Raw genomic sequence first — 22028 nt, 5'->3', positions numbered from 1 at the left:
AATGTAGAATATTACTTGGATATTTGTTAAAATATAGTTGCTTTAAAAGCTGCAAGATAGATGATGAAAATACTAGAAATATAAGGGTATGCTTGCCACATATATAAGAGTAATATTTGATTTTGTAAATTCTGGATCTATTTTCAAATCAGGTGACATTGCCTTATGCTATGTTTGATGTTGGCCCCAACTTTGGATGAACAAAAGGTTAATAGGTGATGTTAAGTCAATAGTCAAGCCAATAACTTATGTAAATACTAATGACATTGCTACCAGAGTCAACCCAAACCACAATGGAAAAACAAATATTTTTATTTGCAGCAAATAAACGGTTACAAAATCACAACGAAAAGGAAATATAACAACAAACTCACAAAATTAAAAAAGTCAATTAAAATGGGTCCCATGAGTGGTGATCGGTGAAAGAGGTTATGAGTTGGTTGTCGGTGCGATCGAGAAGGTAAGGGGAGGGTTGGTCAGCTGCAGGGACAAGGTTGCGGCTATGACTTGCAGTGTGAGTTGTATGGGCTGAGACAACGATTAGGTGACAGGGAGTTGGTTTGACAAGGCTAGAATTGCAGCTAGGATGTGGGGGAAGGGATTTCTTGATCTTGGATAGCATAAAGGTGGCAGTAAATGGGTTGGTTGGCTGCTAGAAGGCTACGACGAGGAATGACAACATGGTGGAAGGGGGCTACTTGGTAGGCGGTTGCAGGAAAACAACGAGAGTGTTTGCCGAGTGGTTGCAACGAATATGGTGAGAGTCTTTGCGAAGGCAAGGCTGTCTAGGAGATGTGGCAACGAAGGAGATGGCTGGAAAGGGGTTTCAGAGGAGTTGACTTGTATAAATATCCCTGTGGGATTGAGCTACAACCAAAGTACAACTCAAACCTTTGGAGAAGGTCACCGCCTCGTACATGATAGATCCAGAACAGAGCACCGCTTGTCGTCAGATACATTCCTAGAAGGGAAAACAACCCTAGCTGCTGACCTTGAAGCATGGAAGAAAAAACTAAACCCTAAGACAACATAACAATATATTTACCATAAGTACTAGTGGTTAGAATAGGAAGGAAATTCAAATAAGACAAGGGATCTAGTAGGAAAAAGGTACCGTGGTAATGTAGCTGCTACAACACCATGACCCATGCTCCCGCGTCAATTTCTCGATTTTGGGGGAGCTTCGACTTTATTCATCGAAGCTTCTGTTTCCTTGTAGCGTGGAGTCAAGTCTGTCACATTGATGGTAGCAGAGATATTGCAATACTCTGGGAGGTCAATCATTTATGTGTTGTCATTCCACAACGCATCTTGATAGAAAAAATATGGATTCTATTTTGGGACATTTGGAGTTGGAGCTACACATAGCTGTAGGTTTCCATAATGGTACTCTCGAGCCCCTAAGTCTGAAACTCGTTACAGAGGAGTTCATCGCTAGCTTGCTAGCAAAGCAACTTGAAAAAAACTATTATAGAGGCGAGACTAGATGTATCTTTCAATGGAATCCCAACAGCGACTTACACGACCTTCTCTATCGGTTTCTTCTCTGCTGTTGTAAATCTCCTTGCAGGTCCTTCTTTGCGTTTTCTTTGCCACCAGAACTCTCCTTGCAGTCTTCTTCGTTGGAACTCTCCTATCAAGCAACATCGAGGACAACCAGTTCTCTCCATGCAGGTTGTAGCCCCTTTTCTTTGTCGCCAGAAATCTTATTTGTTAGCAACTTGCCCTGCAAAGGATAGTATTTTGCTACAGGCCCTTCTCACTGCAATGCCTTTTCCTTCAATAGACCCTCCTCCAAAACTTTTATCTTTTTTTTTTAAAGCTTTATCCTGCATATTATTTTTCTACAGGTTGTCTACTTGCCTGCAAACTCCTCTGCAGCATTATCTGTATGAGTTTTTCGCTTACCTACAGACACTGCAGAAACTGCAGTCAAAGACAACCGCAGTTGTCTAGTTCTCTGCAAACTCCTCTACAACATTACTTGTAGGAGTCTTCCGTCTAGCTGTAGACACTGCAGGAGCTGCAACCAATGACAACTGCAGTATATGATTAATACTTCAAGTTCTACCTCTCATAATTTTTCTCGCCTATTGTTTGATTTTTTTCTAATCCAAGTATTAGAAAATAATTTATTTATGTGAGAAGTTATGAGAAGTAAATTATTTTATTGAATTGGATTTATTTCCTTTCTTATTTTTAGTTTTTCTATTTTATTTTGTTTCCCTTATCTCCAAATTAATTATTGAATTGATTAATTGGAGATATTAAGAGTTATATCTTTCATTTTTATGTTATTTCTTGTTTATTTTTACTATTTTAGGATTCATCTAAGGGTTATTTATACCCGCTTTTCATATCGATTAAAATATTCCCTATTATTTTGAATTTCAACAAATATATGAGAATTTTAAATTGTTATTTTGCGTTGATTTTAATTAATTCTACATGTATTCTGAAACAAATTAGATTTGAGCTTAAGGGTTTGACCGGCGTAACATTCTCAGATGATTAATTTTAACAATTTAGGGTTTACGTCGGAGCACATGCGGGTATGCAAGCTTATTGGGTTGAATTGATTTTTAAATAGTTTGGCACACAAGCATTCTTTGACATTCTAATCGAACATTTAGCATGGTGGTCGGAGCATACCCTAAATTTATTGGTTTGAAATGACTTTTAGATAGTTTTATTGTTATTTGCACACATGTGTTATTATTGAGATTTATCAAATATTTTTTACTTTCATTTTCACTTTCTGTCTGCTCTTGTATTTTGAGTTGTGGATCCGATGGTGAGTTGAACAAATATGCATATTGTGAGTGTTGAATGATGTTGATATTTGTCTTAATAGGAATTACATTGCATGTCATGGGGTCCGCAAAGCTCTACTCATACCCTTATAAATAAGAGAGGTGGAATGCTCATATCTCCTCATATTTGCTTGGAAGCTTGGGGATTGAGTGCTTTGGGATAACCAAGGATATTTTGCTCTTTGCTCTTTGTGTGCAAGCTTTTTGTGTCTGCTTCAATTCTTCAATAAGTTTGTTATGAAATCACCTTTTCTAGTGAATTCAATTGAGTGTTTTTTTTAAATTTTTGCAAAATACTATTAATATTCATTTGAATTCTTGATTTTGCAATTTATGTTTTAGTGAAAGTTTTGTCAAGTCTTTTAGTTTAGTCAAAAGTCAGGCACCATTTCGATAGTATTACGACAACATTTTAACGTCTCCTCCTTGATGGGGAGGTAGAGAATCGAAACGAGTTTGTCCACCATGCCAAGAAAGGCATGTTTGGTGGTTTGCGCCATGACCTTAAGCGGTGCATCCCACTACCCAATGCAATGCACATATGGGTCTTCAAACACTGGCGTCTCAATTTCTTCAAACATTCGCATATGGATCCGAACCTAAGTGAGGGGTTTAAACATTCACACATGGAATTAGAGCAGTAGGGAGAATGTTTGGTAGTGGGAGGAAGAAAAGGGAGCAGGAAGGTTGGGTGTAAATCGGAGAATGAGAGGGAAGGAGGGATACTTGACGGTAGTTGGGAGAAAGGGGGAGAGTTGGGTGACCGAGAGAGTATGTTGGGTAAAGGAGCTGTGATCTTTTTGTGAGGAAGGCACTCGGAGAAGGAAGTCGGGTGTTGACCTCGGTTGAAAGGATTGGAGGCTAACGAGTGGGCTGGAGGAGAAGTTATGTATAGAGAAATTATTAATCTTTTTCTTTTTATTTATTTATTTTTTTGAATTGGCTTCTTTTGATTGGATGGCGAGGTGACAACACGTGAAGAAAATGGGATTGGCGGTGGAGCGGAGGAGGGAAAGGCATAGGTGAAGAGTAGAGGGGAAGGTAGCCGTTTGGGGTAAAAAGCTTTTAATAATTTGCACCCAAGGGCACACAATAATATATATATATATATATATATATAAATGTTGTGCACCTTTGGGTGGAAAGCTGGTAGGTAGTTGCGTTATCTGTCGTACCTTTAGCTCGGGTTCGATCTCTACAGGGACTGATATCATATATGGGGAGTGGTCATCTTAAATACCACCCTTTTGAATATGCACATGTGTGCGTGTAGATATGTATGTATATCTTGATATGTATGTATATCTTGATATGTATGTATGTATGTATGCCATTAAAATTCATGCATTTTCCCCTTGTTTTTATCCATTTTGAATTGTATCATGCTCTTGAACTCCGTGTCGGGGTTCATGCATGAAAATCTAACAATATGGGTGTCGCTTTTAGGCAAAATTAACGTCCCATACACACTCGTGTTGTCTGTTTTACTATCAACAATCATTTTAGTGGCTTTGATGAAAATTGAGATGATTTGGATCTAAATCATGCTTGTCGTATTGAAGATCTAGTGTTTTCATCATGTTCACTCGTTTAGATCAATTTTGATCATTTGGACGTGCACGTGCGATTTGTTTTGCATATTGATGTCATTTGAGTAATCTCAGTGATGCTCGAGGCATAGTAGTCTTGATTCTTGTGCGTCGCTTATGATGGCAAAAATCCATTTTGTGAATATGTATTATTGTAGTTCTGTATAGTTGAAGGTATCTTATGCTTGATTGTGTTTTGTCGCATTTATCGTTTACTGCCCTTTGGTGGCGTACGTGTGAGGGTTAACTAAAATCTTATGATTTTTTTTTTTATCTCGAGAACACATGCAATTAAGTGCCATAATAATTCATTTTGCGTGCATTAAGAAAGGTATATTGAAAGTTTTTTTAATTATTCTTAAAATACATATGATGAATAACCTTGCAGAACAAAAGCAATTTCATGCTTTATGGAATGTTAAATCTAACTTTGTGGAAATAAACAAATGGAATATGTGATGCTTCAACTTGATTGTTTTTTTATACTTGACATGCATAAAAATGAGACGCTGCTGTTTTTCCACTAAGAAAGTTAGTGGTGAATGGATTGGATTTGATTTTTCTTTCCGATTCCCATCAGTCCTTGGTTAAGACTTGAATTTTTTATAGCAATTTATCTTGAAATATAAAAAACAAAGTTTCTGATAACATAATGTTTTTAACTTATGGCTGCGGAGCCTTATTGAATATTTTGGTTGTTTGCTTTAATATCTCTTTTTTGAACCAAAATCATAACATTTTTCTGAACAATTTTTTGCTTCATGCTTTATTTTTGGGGACAAATTGGAGATGATTTGAAAATTATGAAAAGGCCTGAATTCAGATAAAGATGACAAAGAAAAATATAAGGGAAACCACACATTTTCTGAATTATAGAGCATCAGCTTGCTTTTTCTTTTACTTGTTTTATGAAGTTCTTTGCTTTTGGTTTTACAATATGTGAATTTATATGCTTGATGCGAGAGATATGTTCATGTAAATATTTAGCTTGCAACTGTTTGTTGTGAATCATTGCTATTTTGTGGTGTGTAACAATCATGTTTTTGCAGATAACTAGCAGTCGATCATGTACATCAAATTTTAAGTTGACTACTAACATTATTATGTTTGTTTCTACCTTATTGTGCTAGCTTTGGCTTGGCATCCATTTCATGAAGAATATTTTGTTAGTGGAAGTTTTGATGGATCCATCTTCCATTGGCTTGTTGGGTAATCCTTCTTTGATGATCTTTTATTCATTCAATATCCATGTCTCATGATGTTTATTTTGAACTCTTTAACTACTAATTTACTGGTGGTGTAAGTAGTAATCTTATACGCTTGCAAGATTTATTGAATTATAGCTCAATAATATGCCTGTGCTAGAAGAGTAATAGAAAACTAATTCTACACGAGAAATCTACTTATTGAGTGCCAAGTTTATCTGCTGTTTTTTTGTTTAAATTCTTGTTAACATATCTAAATGCACCATAAATAACCTTTGATGCTTGGGCTCAAAACTAGGATTTAATTGATGGGGGTTGATAGGTGAGACGGAGGTAAACTCAATAAAGATCCTATAGTTTTATCATTGCGGGTCTACCTATAGACCCAATCAACCAATACAACAACAACAACAACAAGTCTTTCTCTACTAAGTGGGGTGGGCTACATGAATCCTTTTCTCCATTGCGCCTTATTGAGTGTCATATTTTCATTTAATTGTAGAAAATTAAGATCATTTTTTATACAATATGCCCAAGTCTTTCTAGGTCTACCTCTGCCTTGCTTAATGTAAGTCAAATCTAATACATCCACTCTCCTAACCGGATCATCATATGGTCAAGAATTAATGTGACCAAATCATCTAAAACGACTTTTTCTACTTTTGTCCCCCACTGGAGCTACACCAACCTTATCAAAGATATATTCATTTCACATTTTGTCTCTAAGTGTAAAACCACTTATCCACCTAAGCATTCTTATCTTCGCAACACTCAACTTATTTATGCTTCTCTTTTAAAGGCCAACATTTTGCGCTATAGAGCATTACAAGTCTCACCACCATCTTATAAGATTTTCCTTTGAGTCTAAGCTATATTTTTTTATCACAATATAGGCCCGAAGCGTTCCTCCACTTCAACCAACCAACTTGAATTCTTCTAATAACATTCCCATCTATATCACCACTTTGAACAATAGACTCGAGATATCTAAAGCAATCACACCTTTTAATGATTTTATCATCCATAGTTACAATTCTGTCAGTAGAGCTACTACTAAAATTACATTCTATGTATTTTGTTTTAGTTCTACTAAAACAAAGGTTTTTAGACTCTAATGTTGACATCCATAATTCAATTTTTTCTTGAGCTCTTTTACTTGTCTTATCCACAAGAAGGATATCATCATCGATAAGCATACACCAAGCTGCATCCTCCTGTAAATGTCCAGTAAGAGCAACCATAACTAAAGCAAGAAGATATGGGCTTAAAGCGGATCCATGATGTAATCCAACTGATATAGGAAAATAATTGGTCAATCCTTCTGTTCGAACACAAGCAACAACTCTAGTATACATATCTTTAATGACTAGAATATGAGTCATATCAACACCTTTCTTCTCTAGAATTCTCCAAAAGGATATCAATTAGAACCTTATCGTAGGCTTTTTCTAAATAAATAAAAGCATATGTAGATCCTCTTTATTCTCTTTTTACTTCTCCATCAAACCTATCAATAAATGTATAGCTTCTATAGTCGACCTGCCCAACATAAATCCAACATTAATACGAGAAATCTGTGCAATACGTATTAACCTATGTTCAATTATCCTCTCCCATAATTTTAAAGTATGACACATCAACTTAATTCCTCTATAATTTGCACACTTGTGCATCCCCTTTATTCTTAAAAATAGGAACCAAAATACTCTTTCTTCACTCAGGCTTCTTTTTATTTTTAAAATAATATTAAAGAGTTTAATAAACTAAGTAACTCCCAAATCTTCTAAATATTTTCACTCTTCAATTGGGATTTCATCAGGTCCTACAGACTTTACACCCTTGATTTTCTTTAAAGCCTCAACAACTTCTTTTTTACTAATGTGACCGTAAAAATGAAACATATTATTATTATTAACAAATTTAAGATCACTAAGGTCTATTGTATCTTCAGAAACTTATTGAAAATTTTATCAATATAACTCACCCACCTATGTTGAATATTATTTTGTGATTTTCACTCACATATATATTTTCACTTCTTTAGTATCTAATCTATTATAAAAATCACTAAAAACAGAAGATAAAGATCACTAAAAACAAAAGTTTTAGCGTCACATATTGTTCTCTTAGACTCCTTACAGTCTATGTTATATTTTTCACAATTTTCTTCGCTTTTACATTAAAACCAATTTTTATAACATAACTTCTTATATTTTATCATTTCTTACACATTATTATTTCACAACCAACTATTTTTATTTATAAAAATTTTTCCTTTTGATTCTCCAAGTACATCTTTTGTTACTTGTTTAAAGTGTTTGTTACTTTATCTCACCTAGAATTTGCTTCTTCATGAACATCATAAATATTGAAATCTCGAAGTTTACTCGTAAAAATAATTTTTTTTTGTCTTTTAGGTTCCCCATCTAGTTTTATGACTGATTTCTGGTAATCTTTATTTTACAACACGCCATATAATTTTGTGACAATTATTCAGTACGTCGCTTCTGGGGACTCTGTAGCATTTATACAATGATCAAAATGATTTATATCATGATTTTTCGATAAATTTTACGGTGGCTGTTGACTACCTAGCACAACTCTTTACTTTTCAGATTCGGTATTTGGGACCCGACAATGCGAGTGTTAGACCCTATCAACCAATATTATGAGAATCTAAGCTGTAATATTTAGGAAGTTTGATTAAACATTCGTGGGTTGCCTCCTTTTAGATTTTGATTAAAGTTGGTGCAAGTATGTATTGAAGATATGCTTTTGAGATTGACACCATGTCGTTCATTGAAGGGTTATAATAGCTTGATTGAATGGTTCAAAGGTGTGCAATATGATCACTTGTGGTTCAGAGGTACTAGACATGATTGACGGTCTCAGATGCATGGCATGAACATCCATTGTCGTCAATTTTTGTCTTGTAGAAGCATGTCTAGGATACAAGGCTTGGTAACATTTGAGCTAACTCCAAATCGGTATTTATATGTTAGTTTTATTTTTATTTATTTATTTGGGCAGATTGTGTGCTTGAACTCGGTTCTTGAGATCCTTCACTTTATTTCCTACTAATTTCCTATGAGTACAAGCACTGACAAATAAAAATAATTGTAAAAAAATAAAATAAAAAAGAAAACATCTGATATGTTTGCTAGTGCAATAGTTGAATGAAGTAATTATTTGTCATTATGATGATCTTAGACAGATTTTTCTTGGAAAAGCTTGTGAATCAAGCGTGATTTGATTTATGGCCTTATAAGTTGGTTGGTTGAGGTATAGATTCTTAAGCATGCCCCTAAATGTCGGGGTTGATAACCTTTAGGACGAGGAATGCCCAAAAGTGGACTGAAAAACTCTAAATACAGAGAGTTCCGTGAATTATGTTTGACTTGATTGGTTACTGAGTTTATGTTGGCCCATTTAATTTGGTTTGTTTAATGGCCTTGTAGCGTGTAAATTGGCTTAAACAAATAGGTTGAGACTGATACCGGAGTTGATCCAAACCCCACAATAGGAAAAACTAATAGTACTTCTTTGGAAACAAATAGAAAGTTACAATCAAACACACTTGAAAGAGAAAATACAACACATGAAACACAAACTAATGTTAGGGCGGATCCCGGGTGAAGGTGGTGATGGTTAGCGGACTTGGTGGGATTGTGGCAATGGTAGGGAATGGGTTTCCGGGTTGTTGGTGAGGAGCGGCAGCAATTATTGGTTGCTGGAACAGCAGTGCAGCAAGGGGCAGCAGCCCGGGTGAAGGTGGTGATGGTTAAATGGCTTGGTTGGATAGTGGCAAGGTAGGGAAGGGTTTTCCGGGTTGTTGGTGAGGAGCGGCAGCGATTATGGTGGGTCGGAACAGCAATGTAGCAAGGGGCAGCAGCCCAAACGACAACAGTTGGCTGTTTGGGGTGGCTAGACATCAGGAAAACAACAAGGGGAAAGCGTTGTGGCAATGACAGCAAGCTAGAATGATGGAAACGGCTGGGTGGGTGGTTGGAACAACATAAAATAGCTCGGATGGCTGTTTCCGGTCGGCAAATGCGGCGGATATTGCGGGCGGCAATGACGGCGGCAGCGGCGGTGAAGGCGTGGGACAGCCCAATGAGGACTATCCAAGGGCTGTGCTACCGAGAAAATAGCTGGAGAATGAGGTACTGCAGCAAGATAACAACGATACTGCGGTCGGGGCGGCTGCATCAAGGAGGAAGGCGTGGCAACGAAGCGAGAGGGATGTGGGATGGGATAGGGAATATAATCACCACCTGGAAATCAAGATACAATCGAAGCACTACTTGGAACCCTAAGATACATATCTTAAAGGGAAGAGGAGATGTCGACGGTTATCCCGATACAAAACCCAAAAAAAAAAAACTGATTTCTAAACCCTAATACAATACACATATAGGAAATGATTCAAAAGAAATGAAAGCATAAGAAAGGAAAATAGGGTTATTTCAACGCTTCTCCCGCTATAGCTATTCTCGCGGTACTATATGCTACAGTACTGCTGAAAATTTGAGTGGTAAGAACCGGTTTCCGAGACTTAACATCAAGTGGAAGGTCTATGAGAGGGACTTGCAACTTTAAGGGTGAGAGAAGTTACGAACTTTGAATAAAGAAGCTTGGGAGTAGGCTTACAGCCTTGCTTTGGTGGTTTACTTCAACACGCATTGATGCCCCTTTGATCAACTTTGAATTAAAAAGCTCAAAATTGTGCTCTTGGCTTCTTTGTTATATCAGTATGGCAACAAAAAGCACACTGGACTCGTATAAGCACGCCAATAAGCATTCCAACCTTTTAAGAAATATGCTAGCATATTGCAAATTGTATTGATGTAACTTTAACACCAAAGTTATCCCATATTTATGCCAAGGGCTCCCATCAGTGATCCCTTTTTAACCTAAATGATTATAATGCACAATTTAAAGTTTTTCTAAAATTAAGGCTTAGCTCAACTCAATTAAAATTTTTGATTTCGAGTGGAAGTTCAGCTTACTTGAACTTAACTCATTGCTTGCCTTAGGTCCATTAATCTAGTTAAAAATATGCACAGCTTCCATGTTTTTATTAACTTTCATTTTTCTAAGCTGTGTTGTAGTCCCCATTATCTCATAAGGAGGATTTGACTTAGTAGGAGGCTTTATTGGTTTTCTCCAATTTTGCTTAACCATGGAGCCCACTTTTATTCATAACATTTCAATAATGAAAGGAATTGTAGGTTCTGCTTAGATTCTTTGTTCAAGATTTAAGATTTTCATATGCCAATGGGTCCTACAACAGCATATTTAGCTCGTTTTTTTTTTCCCTAAACTACGGATCACGGTTGGGAAAGACGCATTGCCTTTCTTGATGCACTAAGATTGAACCTTAATATACAAAGTATGGTGGGTGGCAGTATTTGATTCTTTACTTGACGAAAAATTTTCTGGGTCGTGGGACTATGAAGATGGCCATTGGGATGAGACCACATTGGTATGCTTATCCCATATTTTTTCTAAGATTTAATAAAAATGATAAAAGTAGTGTGCTCTCTCAATGCTATATTGACATGTTTACATCTTGGGATGGGCTATTAGTCACATGCTGTAGAATTCTGAATATAATTTTATTTCTGGCTCACTCAAATCAATTACACCTTGCTATAATAATAATAATAATAATAAAATGAATCAAAATAAGAATCCCTCCAAATAGGATTCAAATAGAAAAATAGGAGAAAACATAAATAAAAACACAATTAGTGAAATATATTCTGAGGAAAGAAAATTAAATTCTTCCGAATCAGTTATATTTATTGGCACTTTCTTACACTCGTTAGTCTGAGGAAAAAAAAAAATAAATTTCTTCCTAATATGTTATGTTAATTGACACTTTCTTACACTCCACAAGTTAGGTTGTGTATATATTGTACAAACCAAGATGGGACTTCAATTTCATCAGGAGGGTAGTGTTTTGGAGAGAATATTCACAATCTGAAGTTTTTTTGGAACATAGTTGAGTTGAACAATTCAATTAATCTTTTTTTGAGATAAAATGTCTGTCAATTTTGATATGTTTAGTTTTGTCTTGATGCACGAGATATATGGCTATACTGATAGCTCTTGTGTCTTTCATCTCAAACTTAAGCTCCCTTAATAGATTTTGAATCCACTTTCCCTCTCACATTCATAGTGCAAGAGGGCGATATTCAGATTCTTCACTATGAGAGAAAATAGCTTGCATTTTCTTCTTCCACATGACGAGATTGTCCTAAACGTATCAACAACATTCAGTGATTGATTTTCTATCAATTACCTCTACCGCCTAGCTGACATCTTTATATATCCCAGCATCATGATTTTCATATCTTTTGAAGAGTAAACCATATCCAGTTGTCATCTTCAAGTATATCATGATTTTGTTCCAAATGATCATCATTTGGATTATTCATATGCTGGCCTATTACACTCATTGAATACATAATATCAAAACTTGTGTGTGATAGGTAAAGTTTTTTGCTCATAAGTTTTTGATATTGGTAGGACTTAATTCTGGCTCTCGAGAGTCTTAGGTCTGCATGGTGTTCTTGATATGATCAGTGCTTCTTCTGGTTTAGATATAAAATTCTTGATAATTAGTGCTTTGTTAAGGTGGAGTAAAGACAATTGGGATAGTTTCTGTGACAAAATTTGGTTTTTCGAGAGGGTTGTTTGAGGGACAAAATTTGATTTAGTTAAAGGAGAAATGACATGTATCTTGGAAAAAGTCTCAAGTTTAATATATTGTCATATTGTTGACTTTTCCTTATTAGATTTAGGAAAATAAGATTGATTGTCAAAGAAGGTGAAAAGATCTTTGGACTTGTATATTTTTCATATTTGATTGGTTGGGGAGTAGCATTTATGCCATTTTTTATTTTAGTAACCAAGGGGATGCATTTGAGAGACATGGGATCAAATTTGGTGCAATGTTGTTGTTGAGTGTGAGCAAAGGCCGAACAACCAAATATCTTTAATGGGGAAGTCAGAAGAAAGAGAACCTATATGTGGGTAGAACCACATTAGAATATTATGATGAATTTAAAATTTTTATTATTCTATTGATGAGTATGTGGCAGTGAGAATGTCTTCCCCCAAAAATTATTTAGGTATATGATTAAACAACACATTGACACAACCACCTCAAATAGGTCTCTATTTTTCCTTTTAACACCCCATTTTGTTGAGAATCCACACCTAAACTTATATGGATAAATCCATGCTTAAAAATATAAGGGCTAAAGATGTAATTAAGTATTTCCCTGCATTATCAGTTTTAAGAATTTGAATTTTGCTTTAGAATTTATTAAGGATCATGGAATGACAGGATTTAAATATGGTGGTTGTTTCACTTTTTTTTTCGTAAGGTTTTTTTTTTAGTTGCTCTTTTGTGGTCATTTATGAATGATACAAACTATTATGCTTCATTTATATTGTTTAATTGTGAGGTTCTTCGAATATCACTATGAATTATAGGGAAAATGTTGTGAAAATTTGTATTGCAATTTAGCGTTTACATGTCTGATATGTTTTGCATTAATAAAGGTTAGGCTTTCTAGTGATAAATAGACATGGAAATTTTTTTTCCATGTATGCAAAATTTGGATGACAAGATGACTGACATGAATTTCTACTAGCACAACGTTAATAAAATTTGAACTTGACTCATAATTACTACTTGACGGATGATAATTCCTATCAATTAAGTTTTTTTTTTCTTTTTGCGCAAGTGTAGACCACAATACATCTCAACATTGCTAATCACCTTCCCCAAATTCACAGCTTGAAAATTACAACAATTGGAATAAAATGTTGTCACATTTTTAAGTCACTAGTAAGTTGGTTAAGTGTAGGTTATAGTTTAATTTTGGAACATAAAGAATAGAGTATTGATGAAGATCCTTTGTCGATTTGTCTGATCCAATTCTTACTATTGGTGAAAATGAATCATCAGCTATTGAAACTACATAGCGACTAGTACATGAGTTGTAATTTTTGAGGATATTGATTCTCTTGTCATATGATCTGAGACTCCATAGCCAATTATCCAAAGTTTTGATTTATTGCTTTGTACACCAAAAGCGTTGAATAAGATATCTTGGTGTGCTAACATGATAATACGTTGCTCAACAGAGGATAGCGATGCTTGTTCAAAACAAGAATTATTGCTAAAAATTTTTGGTAGTGTCTCAATTTGCTCTCTGGTGAACATGTTGAATTTTGAATTATTATTGTTTGTGACAATAACGTTTGCATCGTTCTCCTTATCATATCATTCATTGGATGGCTTCCAATTTACAGCTTTATCATGTAATTTCCAACAATTTTCTTCACATGATCATGTTCTTATAATGGTTGCACAACGGTCGTCTTTTCTTGGGCTTATTATTTTGAGATATGTGAGTGCATAAGCCTTACTTTCAGCATATGGTGTGGTGTGATGTCTGTCATCATTAACTTCTTTTTTATTTCCTCCCTGTGGATGGTTGGAATATGTTTAATTCCATGATTCTCCCATTGACTTCATCTAGCTCTTTATCGAGGCTAAGAAGGATTTTTATAGTCCTTTTTATTCAATAATCTTCTTATACAAGATAAAATCAAAAGAGCATTTCCAAGAATAAACCTCGTGCACGTCTAGTTGCAGCCAACAACATGTGAAGAGTGTTAAAATATCGAGTAACACTCAATTCTCTTTGTCGTAAATCATGTAGTTTGGTCTTAGTCTCAAATATCTCGAAGGAGTTTTTCGTACTAAAGTAAATTTCACGTGCAACCTCCTATATCTCCTTGCGTATATTATAAAGCAGAAAGTTCTCTCTAATTTTCATGTTCATGAAATTTATTAACCATCATATAATTATATAGTCGTCAGTTTTCTAGGTCCAATGATTGGAATATCTGTCATTTATGGAGCCGAAATTTCATCTATGAGATATTGATATTTTCCTCTACCACAGATGCACATGAATACGAACTGCGATCGTTGAAGAAAATTATAACCATGCAATTTATGGTTCTTGACTATGAGAGTAATTTTCGGGTTCTGTAGAGACTGAGATGTAGGATGGATCCAGAGGTAACTTCCTAAGAAGAACATTATAATGTCATGCCATGTTTGGTCGTGATAAGATTATGAAGTTCGAATTTGGAAGACCTGTTGCCCAAACGAAATGAAAGGAGGATCGTTAGTTTGACTGCTCAATTGGACGAGCGACAGTAACTAAAGGAACAATGATAGAATTTGTTAGCTGATAACTCGTGGGTCGCTGGGCATGCCAACTTGATTGCAAGCTGAATTGATCTGTGATTTAACAAATTGAAGTGAGAAACAATCTTCAAAAGAAATGATCTGCGAAAAGAGAACTGAGTGATCAGAAAATCTACGAAAATTGATCGCCAGATTCAAATCGACTTCAAAATTGTTCAAATAATCTATGCTCTGATTGAACGGAGCGATGGAGGGATCGTGTAAGAGAGATATGAAGGCAACATGCGAGATATGTTAGCTGGAGCTCGATAACTTCCGATCCCACCTTCCATTTCGTGAATCAGCGTCAGAGCTCCCTATTCCCGATCGCGAAAGATCGCGCCACTTTTGCCCGGGCCTGATCGCGAAATGTTGCGAACAACTCCCACCAACTCCCGCTGACGTTCGCGAATTTGCGCTTCTCTCTTCCTGTTCGCGATAAAAAGGTTCACACGACTCTCCTTCGGTTTGTATGAGATGTCACGGTTTAAGTTCTTCGGTTTCCTCGGGATAGAGGAAGGTTTCCTCGGGGATTAAGAAGTAGTTCTTTGCGGTGAAGGAAGAAGAAAGAAGAAGAGGATTGTTCTCCCTTGGCTTCTTCTTGGTGGCTTGTGACTGAAGAGAAATTGAGTTTATTTCTCTTGTAAGTTTATCTTCTTTGGTGTATCTCTGTATAGAGTTTTCTTCGGTGTATCTTGGTGTAGAGAGAGAAGAAGAGAGAGCAACGAAGTGAGAGTGAGATATTCCTTTTGTAAGTCGAGGTGATCGAGTGATGTAAATTCCTCAAGTAGTAAAATCCTCTGCAACTCCGTGGACATAGACAATTTGTCGAACCACGTAAATTTGTGTTCCGCTGTGGTGTTACTGTTCTTTTTTGGTGTGATTTTTCTTGTTCTATTTTTTGCCTTGTCGATCGTTCTCTTGTTTGATTTATATATATACCACATAAACTGGTATATCTATAGATCTCGACGCAACAACTGATATCAGAGTTTTTTTCGGATCTGAGGAAGAATGATGATTGCAGATGAAGTGAAAGTTTCAGGGATCGAGAAGTTTGATTACATAGATTTTGGTTACTGGAGAATGGAGATAAATGATTATCTTTATGGAAAGAAACTTCATCTTTCGTTATTGGGGAAAAAACCTGAAAGGATGGACGAGGCTGAATAGAATTTGTTGGATCGACAGGTTTTGAAGGTTATTCGAATAACCTTCAAAACCTGTCTATCTCGTCAAGGAGAAGACGACTGCAAATCTCATGGGAGATTTATCAAGTGTGTATGAAATGACATCGGCGAATAACAAGTGTACTTGATGAATAAGATTCAGCTTGAAGATGGTAGAAGGTGTTTCTGTTGCTCAACACCTGAATGATTTCAATACTATCATATTGTTGGCATCGTTGTCAGATAGTTGAGAAGCCATGAAGATGACAATTAGCAGTTCTGCAGGTAAATTTTAACTGAAATGCGATAATATTCGTTATTTGTTTTTGGCTGAGGAGGTTCGCAGGAAAGATTCTGGCGAGATCTCAGGTACGAGTTTAAACTGAATGTTGATTTCAGAGGGAGATGACATGACATAAACTCAAATAAAAGGAGATCAAAATCAAAGTTTGGTTAAACTCCGATCAGCAGATAACCTGTTGGAATTGTGGCAAGACTGGCCACATAAGGAGGAACTGCAAGAATCCCAAGAAGATAGAGAATGATAACGCAAATATGGTATCTGAAGAAGTACATGATGCATTATTGTTGACAGTTCATAGTTTTGTTGATGATAAAAGTGAAGAGGAAAGTGGGCCCGGTGCACCAATTCCTATTGTTTCACAGACAGATGTTGAAGAACCACAAAGTCATGAAGAAATCTTGCAAGATGAAAGCTTAAGCAAGTGGGAGCTGACAGAACATCCACAAGGGAAGAAGACATTACAATACAAGTGAGTGTACTAGGTGAAAACTGAGCATGATGTCAGTAAGAGGTACAATGCTAAACTTGTTGAAAGACTTTCAACAGAGGCATGACATTGCCCATGCAGTGAGAGTTGTAAGCAGAGACGAGTAATCCAGGAAATAATTTGGAGGTGCAATGCTATTTGGACCCTGTTGATATGTTGACTGAGGGTGTTACTCTTGAGAAATTGAAGTTGTGCACATATTCAGTTGGTCTTCTAGTGTGAAGACAAGACTTTGAGTTGAAGAGGTGGACGATTCAAGTTGGAGGATTCATGTTTGAAGAAAAGTGCGACATCGTTAGTGGAGGAGATCAGGTCGAGGAAGGAGATGTAGCATGTGTATCGATCTCCAAGTGGGAGATTTGTTACCTGGAGCCCAATAAGTCCCGATCCCGCCTTCCGTTTCGCAAATCGGCGCCAAAGCTCCCTGTTCCCGATCGCGAAAGATCGCGCCACTTCCGCTGCCTTCCAATCGCGAAATTTCGCGAATCGCTCCCGCCAACTCCCGCTCACGTTCGCGAATCGACGCTCCTCTCTTCCTGTTCGCGATAAAAAGGTTCACACGACTCTCCTTCGGTTTGTATGAGAAGTCACGGTTTGAGTTCTTCTTCGGTTTCCTCGAGATAAAGGAAGATTTCCTCAGGGCAGAGGAAGAGAAGTTCAAGCGGTAGTTCCTTGTGGCAGAAGGAAGGAGGAAAAAGAAGAAGAATATTGTTCTCCCTTAGCTTCTTCTTGTGGCTGAAGAGAAATTGAGTTTATTTCTCTTGTAAATTTATCTTCTTCGGTGTATCTCGGTGTATCTCGGTGTAGAGAGAGAAGAATAAAAAGAGAAGAAGAGAGAGCAACGAAGTGAGAGTGAGAGATTCCTTTTGTAAGTCGAGGTGATCGACTGGTGTATATTTCTCAAGTAGTAAAATCCCCTGCAACTCCGTGAACGTAGACAATTTGCCGAACCAAGTAAATCTGTGTCATCCGCTGTGGTGTTACTGTTCTTTTATGATGTGATTTCACTTGTTATATTTTTTTGCTTCGTTTTGCTTCGTCGATCGTTTTCCTTTTTGATTTATATATATACCACATCAACTGACATATCTATAAATCTTGGCACAACAAGATATGCATATGAGAGAAGCGAAGATTAAGGTTAGGGTTGGTGTTGAAAACAACTTCGTAGAATCCTATGAATTTGTCATTGTTGACGGTACGTACGAGTTCAAGTCAGGTTGTCGACCTTAGAAACTTCGTCATTTTACGACTCATTGGATGAAGTTGTCGTTGGAAACACAGATAAGCCTCGGCACTCTTCGACATTTGATATCATGAGCAGCGACTGTGACTGCGAGTGAGAATGAAAATGAAAGAGTATTGTATGGCTTTGATATCATGTAGGATTCTGAATATAATTTTTTTTCTAACTCGTTCAAATCCATTATACCTTTTCTCATGTGAATTATAGTGAAATGAGTCAAAATATGAATCCTTGTCAATAGGAAAACAATAGAAATATAGGAAAAAAAAAACAGAAACAAAATCACTATAAGTGAAATATATTATGAGGAATGAAAATAAATATCTTCCTAATTAGATTTGTTGATTGATACTTTCCTACACGAACAAATGTGATTATCAAGGTGCGGCACGATTTGTAACATGAAGGATTGAGAAAGAGAGGCAATGTAGGGAAGGCTATACTTAAGTCGCTCATCACTAATAGTTGTTACCCTGCCCTCACACCATCATTTCATTGTTTACTCATAGTGACTACCCCTTTCATATGAATTCTTGTTGATTTTAATAGAGGGTTGAAGTTCTTTTGATTAGGGGAAGATAGCCAAATGATGTGGGTTTGCAAGTGTTTCTCGTTACATTTGGGGTTAGGCTACGTGAGTGTTCATTTGGTGAGGAAAAATATTGGCGAACAAATGAGAAAGAAGTGGTTTGGACTTGAAAGATTGTGGAGTAGACGGGGCTATAAATTTGACTGCAATGCGTAGAGAGAGCTCACATTCATGAATTTTTTATGCATGTGATTTGCCAGAAAGCATCTTGCTTGAACCTGTTGCTAAGGGTCTGTTTGGAGCAGCTGCAACTTATCCAGCTTCTGCTGATAAGTATCTTATCCTGTATTTGGGGCAGTTGCAATTTATCCAGATAAGTAGTTTATCTTGATAAGCTGGCTAGTTGTTTGGGGCAGCTATTTGAAAACAACTGATTTGTAGCTGTTTGTGGATAAATGACCATTCTGCCCCTGAACTAAATAATTTATGTGTTTTCAACAAAGGAATATTGGTTATTAATTTGTCAATATTTCACAGAAGCAGGTTTCTACAAGTCATATTCCTCTATGAGTGAGAGAACCGAACTACTCGTAAAATTAACCACTATATACTGTAGCATTCCTGGGCCTACAAATATACAAATAATCGTTTCTCACAAAATTGGAATTTACTGGCCAGAAGTCACATATGCGCTCAATTTAGATATTGTTAGTGTTTCTTGAGTGGAGCAATAGAAAGCTTACCAAAACTCCACATGTAAAGGCGATACTTCTCCCTGCTGCTCAAATCTTCCGGGTTGAAGTTACGTCCACTTCCATCTTGAGCAGTAGCCGAAAGCCAAATGCCAAACTACCGCTGAACGAAAATTAGGTGGAGGACGAAGCTAAAAGACTGATCCATCATCAAAGCAGAGGACGGAGGGCCTGGATTTGGTGGAGGAGAGCGACTAGGAGGGGGTCGCGGGCTTGACTTGATTTCGGCGACAGAGAGCGACGAAGGGCCGGATATTCGGCGACGGAGAGCGACGGAGAGCGACGAATGGTTGGAGAGCGACGAAGGGATACGGGCTTCGACTGGCTTTCGACGACGAAGAGCGACGAAGGGCCGCGGGCTTCGACTGGCTTTTGGCGACGGAGAGCGACGAAGGGCCGGCGGGCGACGGAGAGCCGCAGGCGAGGTCGTGAGCGAGAGGGGTAGAGGCGTAAAAGAAGTGAAATAAGCTCCAGGCAAACGCGAATCGCGGGTATAACCCTGTGATTCACGTGTAAGAGAAAATATAAAATGCAGTTTTTATATAATCTATAAAACGTGCGAAACAAACGGATAGGCGGTGTTTTCGAAAAGGATAGGCGGTGGTTTCGAACACGCCGCCGCACTTATAAGCTGCCCCAAAAAGGCCCTAAGACAAGTAGATTGTCTCATTTTTTTTTTCATGTCTTCTTTTTATTAAATAAATAATGTGTGGGTAAGGATTGCATGGTGAAAGGATTCAATGATGGATGCATTTAAAGCTCTAGGTTGTTCTGATAACAAGCCGAATAAAGCATTTAAAGTTTCCATGTGAAATGTATGTAATTATTTATTAATTTTTTTAGTAACGAGTTGTAAATTATCTAATTCGCATATGAAACAAGAATCAGTTAATTGATAGAAAGATTACTGTTACTAATCTATTAACTCAAGTTAAATAGCAAATTAATTCTTGCAAAATTTGATGCTGATAATGGCTTTTAAACTCCTTGTTTAGGAAGGTCTTTGAGGCAGATCTCAGGCAGCTTGGAATTGAGGCGCACAAAAAATGCCTTGAGACTTAAGTTTCACTATCACTAACGAGGCTTATGGTTTTTTTTTGTCAATGTTGTACGTCTCGAGGCTTTATGCCTTGAATCGCTTAAAGCAATGCCTCTATCAGATCATGCAAAATATTATTATATTATATTATATTATATTATATGATTATTGTATCTCTTATATTATTCGTAATATATCTGATAAAATATCTCAAATTATAAAAAAAGTTTATGTTTGATTACATAATTATATTAGTTTATTTTCTTTTTAATTATATTTGATCTAATTTAGTCGATATAATCAGTAAGAAGAAAAGTATAGTATCAAAGAAATTTGTAAAACCAATAAGATAAAAATTCAAATGATAATGAAGTTATTATTTATGAAGATTCTTATAATACTGATGAAAATGCGAATTAGGTCATCGTGATTTTTTGTTCTCACAGTGGATTTATTTTTGAGTGAATGCTTGCCATATATTTGTTTTAAACTTTTAGTGATAATAAATTAAATCAATATATTAGTGATCTATGTTTTATTTATGAATTATTTTAATTTAATGATCTTTTTCTATTGTGAGGCTTAAGCGTCACCTCACCAGGGCAAAACTTTCCAGTTTCCCGTTTCCGTTTCACATTTTTAAAACTTGCTTAAAGTAAATACATGCATAGTATTTTAAATATGAAATTTCTTATTTTCTGTCATAGTACTTTGAAATCAAGCATCTTATCACATCTCAAATTATAAAATTTACATACTTTGTAACGTTGACCCATCCAATGTGCCAAATGAGTCTTCAAAATCTTCAAAGTCCTATTTTTGGGAAAATTTAGAAGTTAGATGCTAAATTGAATTTCGATATAAGTCAAATTGGTTCTCTTAGTACAGAACAACTATCTTCTACAAGTGTTCGTTCTCCATAAGGAAAAATTATATTTGTGAATTAATTCCATTTAGGATAACCAAACTGCCCAAAATTTGCATACTACAGTTTGACTAACTAGGAAATATGCTGCATTATGATTTAGCAAAATTTCTTATGTTATCCTTTTCTTTAAATGTTTTTATCACTCTCTTACTAAATCATTGACTTCAACAGTCATGAGAATCCTCAGGTTGAACTGCCTGGGGCACATGATAGTTGCGTGTGGGATCTTTCTTGGCATCCTATTGGCTATTTACTTTGCAGGTATGTGAATTCTTAGAATCCATTAAAAATTTATAGTTTATTAATTTTAAGGTATGCTTGGTGTTTTCAAAATTTTTATTTTGGCTTTACTGCTGAAATAGTGGTTTGCTTGATTTGTTTTAAAAGTTGTGTTCAAAGTTCAAACTATCATTTTAGCATGCTTCCAGTGGAATATCCATGTGTGCTATTGATGATTATGATTTATAATTCATTTTCATTACAAATGCCAAAGCAAATGAAATTTAGTTTTTTATTTATAATTCATTTTCATTACAACATTATATTTTAATGTCATGCTGCAGCGGCGGAAATGATCATGCTACGAGGTTTTGGTGTAGAAATCGTCCTGGTGATCAAGCCCGCGATAAATACAATGCTTTCCACGCCCAAGGTTCTTTGAATTGCTCTTTCACCCTTCTCAGTGCA

General features: G+C 36.2%; 1 protein-coding gene across 1 annotated transcript in view; it reads left to right on the top strand.

The window, feature by feature from the left end:
- The window catches only part of LOC110037443 (flowering time control protein FY), a gene marked incomplete at its 3' end in the record, with an annotated part of 52608 nt that extends 30615 nt beyond the window's left edge, over window positions 1-21993 (top strand). The window contains 3 exon segments of the mRNA XM_020742093.1: window positions 5533-5611; window positions 21513-21602; window positions 21905-21993. Coding sequence (XP_020597752.1) covers window positions 5533-5611; window positions 21513-21602; window positions 21905-21993 — 258 coding nt within the window.
- Between the last annotated feature and the right edge of the window lie 35 nt (window positions 21994-22028).

The sequence above is a fragment of the Phalaenopsis equestris genome, unplaced genomic scaffold, assembly GCF_001263595.1.
Source record: "Phalaenopsis equestris unplaced genomic scaffold, ASM126359v1 Scaffold219553, whole genome shotgun sequence".
Lineage (NCBI taxonomy): Eukaryota > Viridiplantae > Streptophyta > Magnoliopsida > Asparagales > Orchidaceae > Phalaenopsis > Phalaenopsis equestris.
This window is presented reverse-complemented; position numbering and strand designations above follow the sequence as displayed.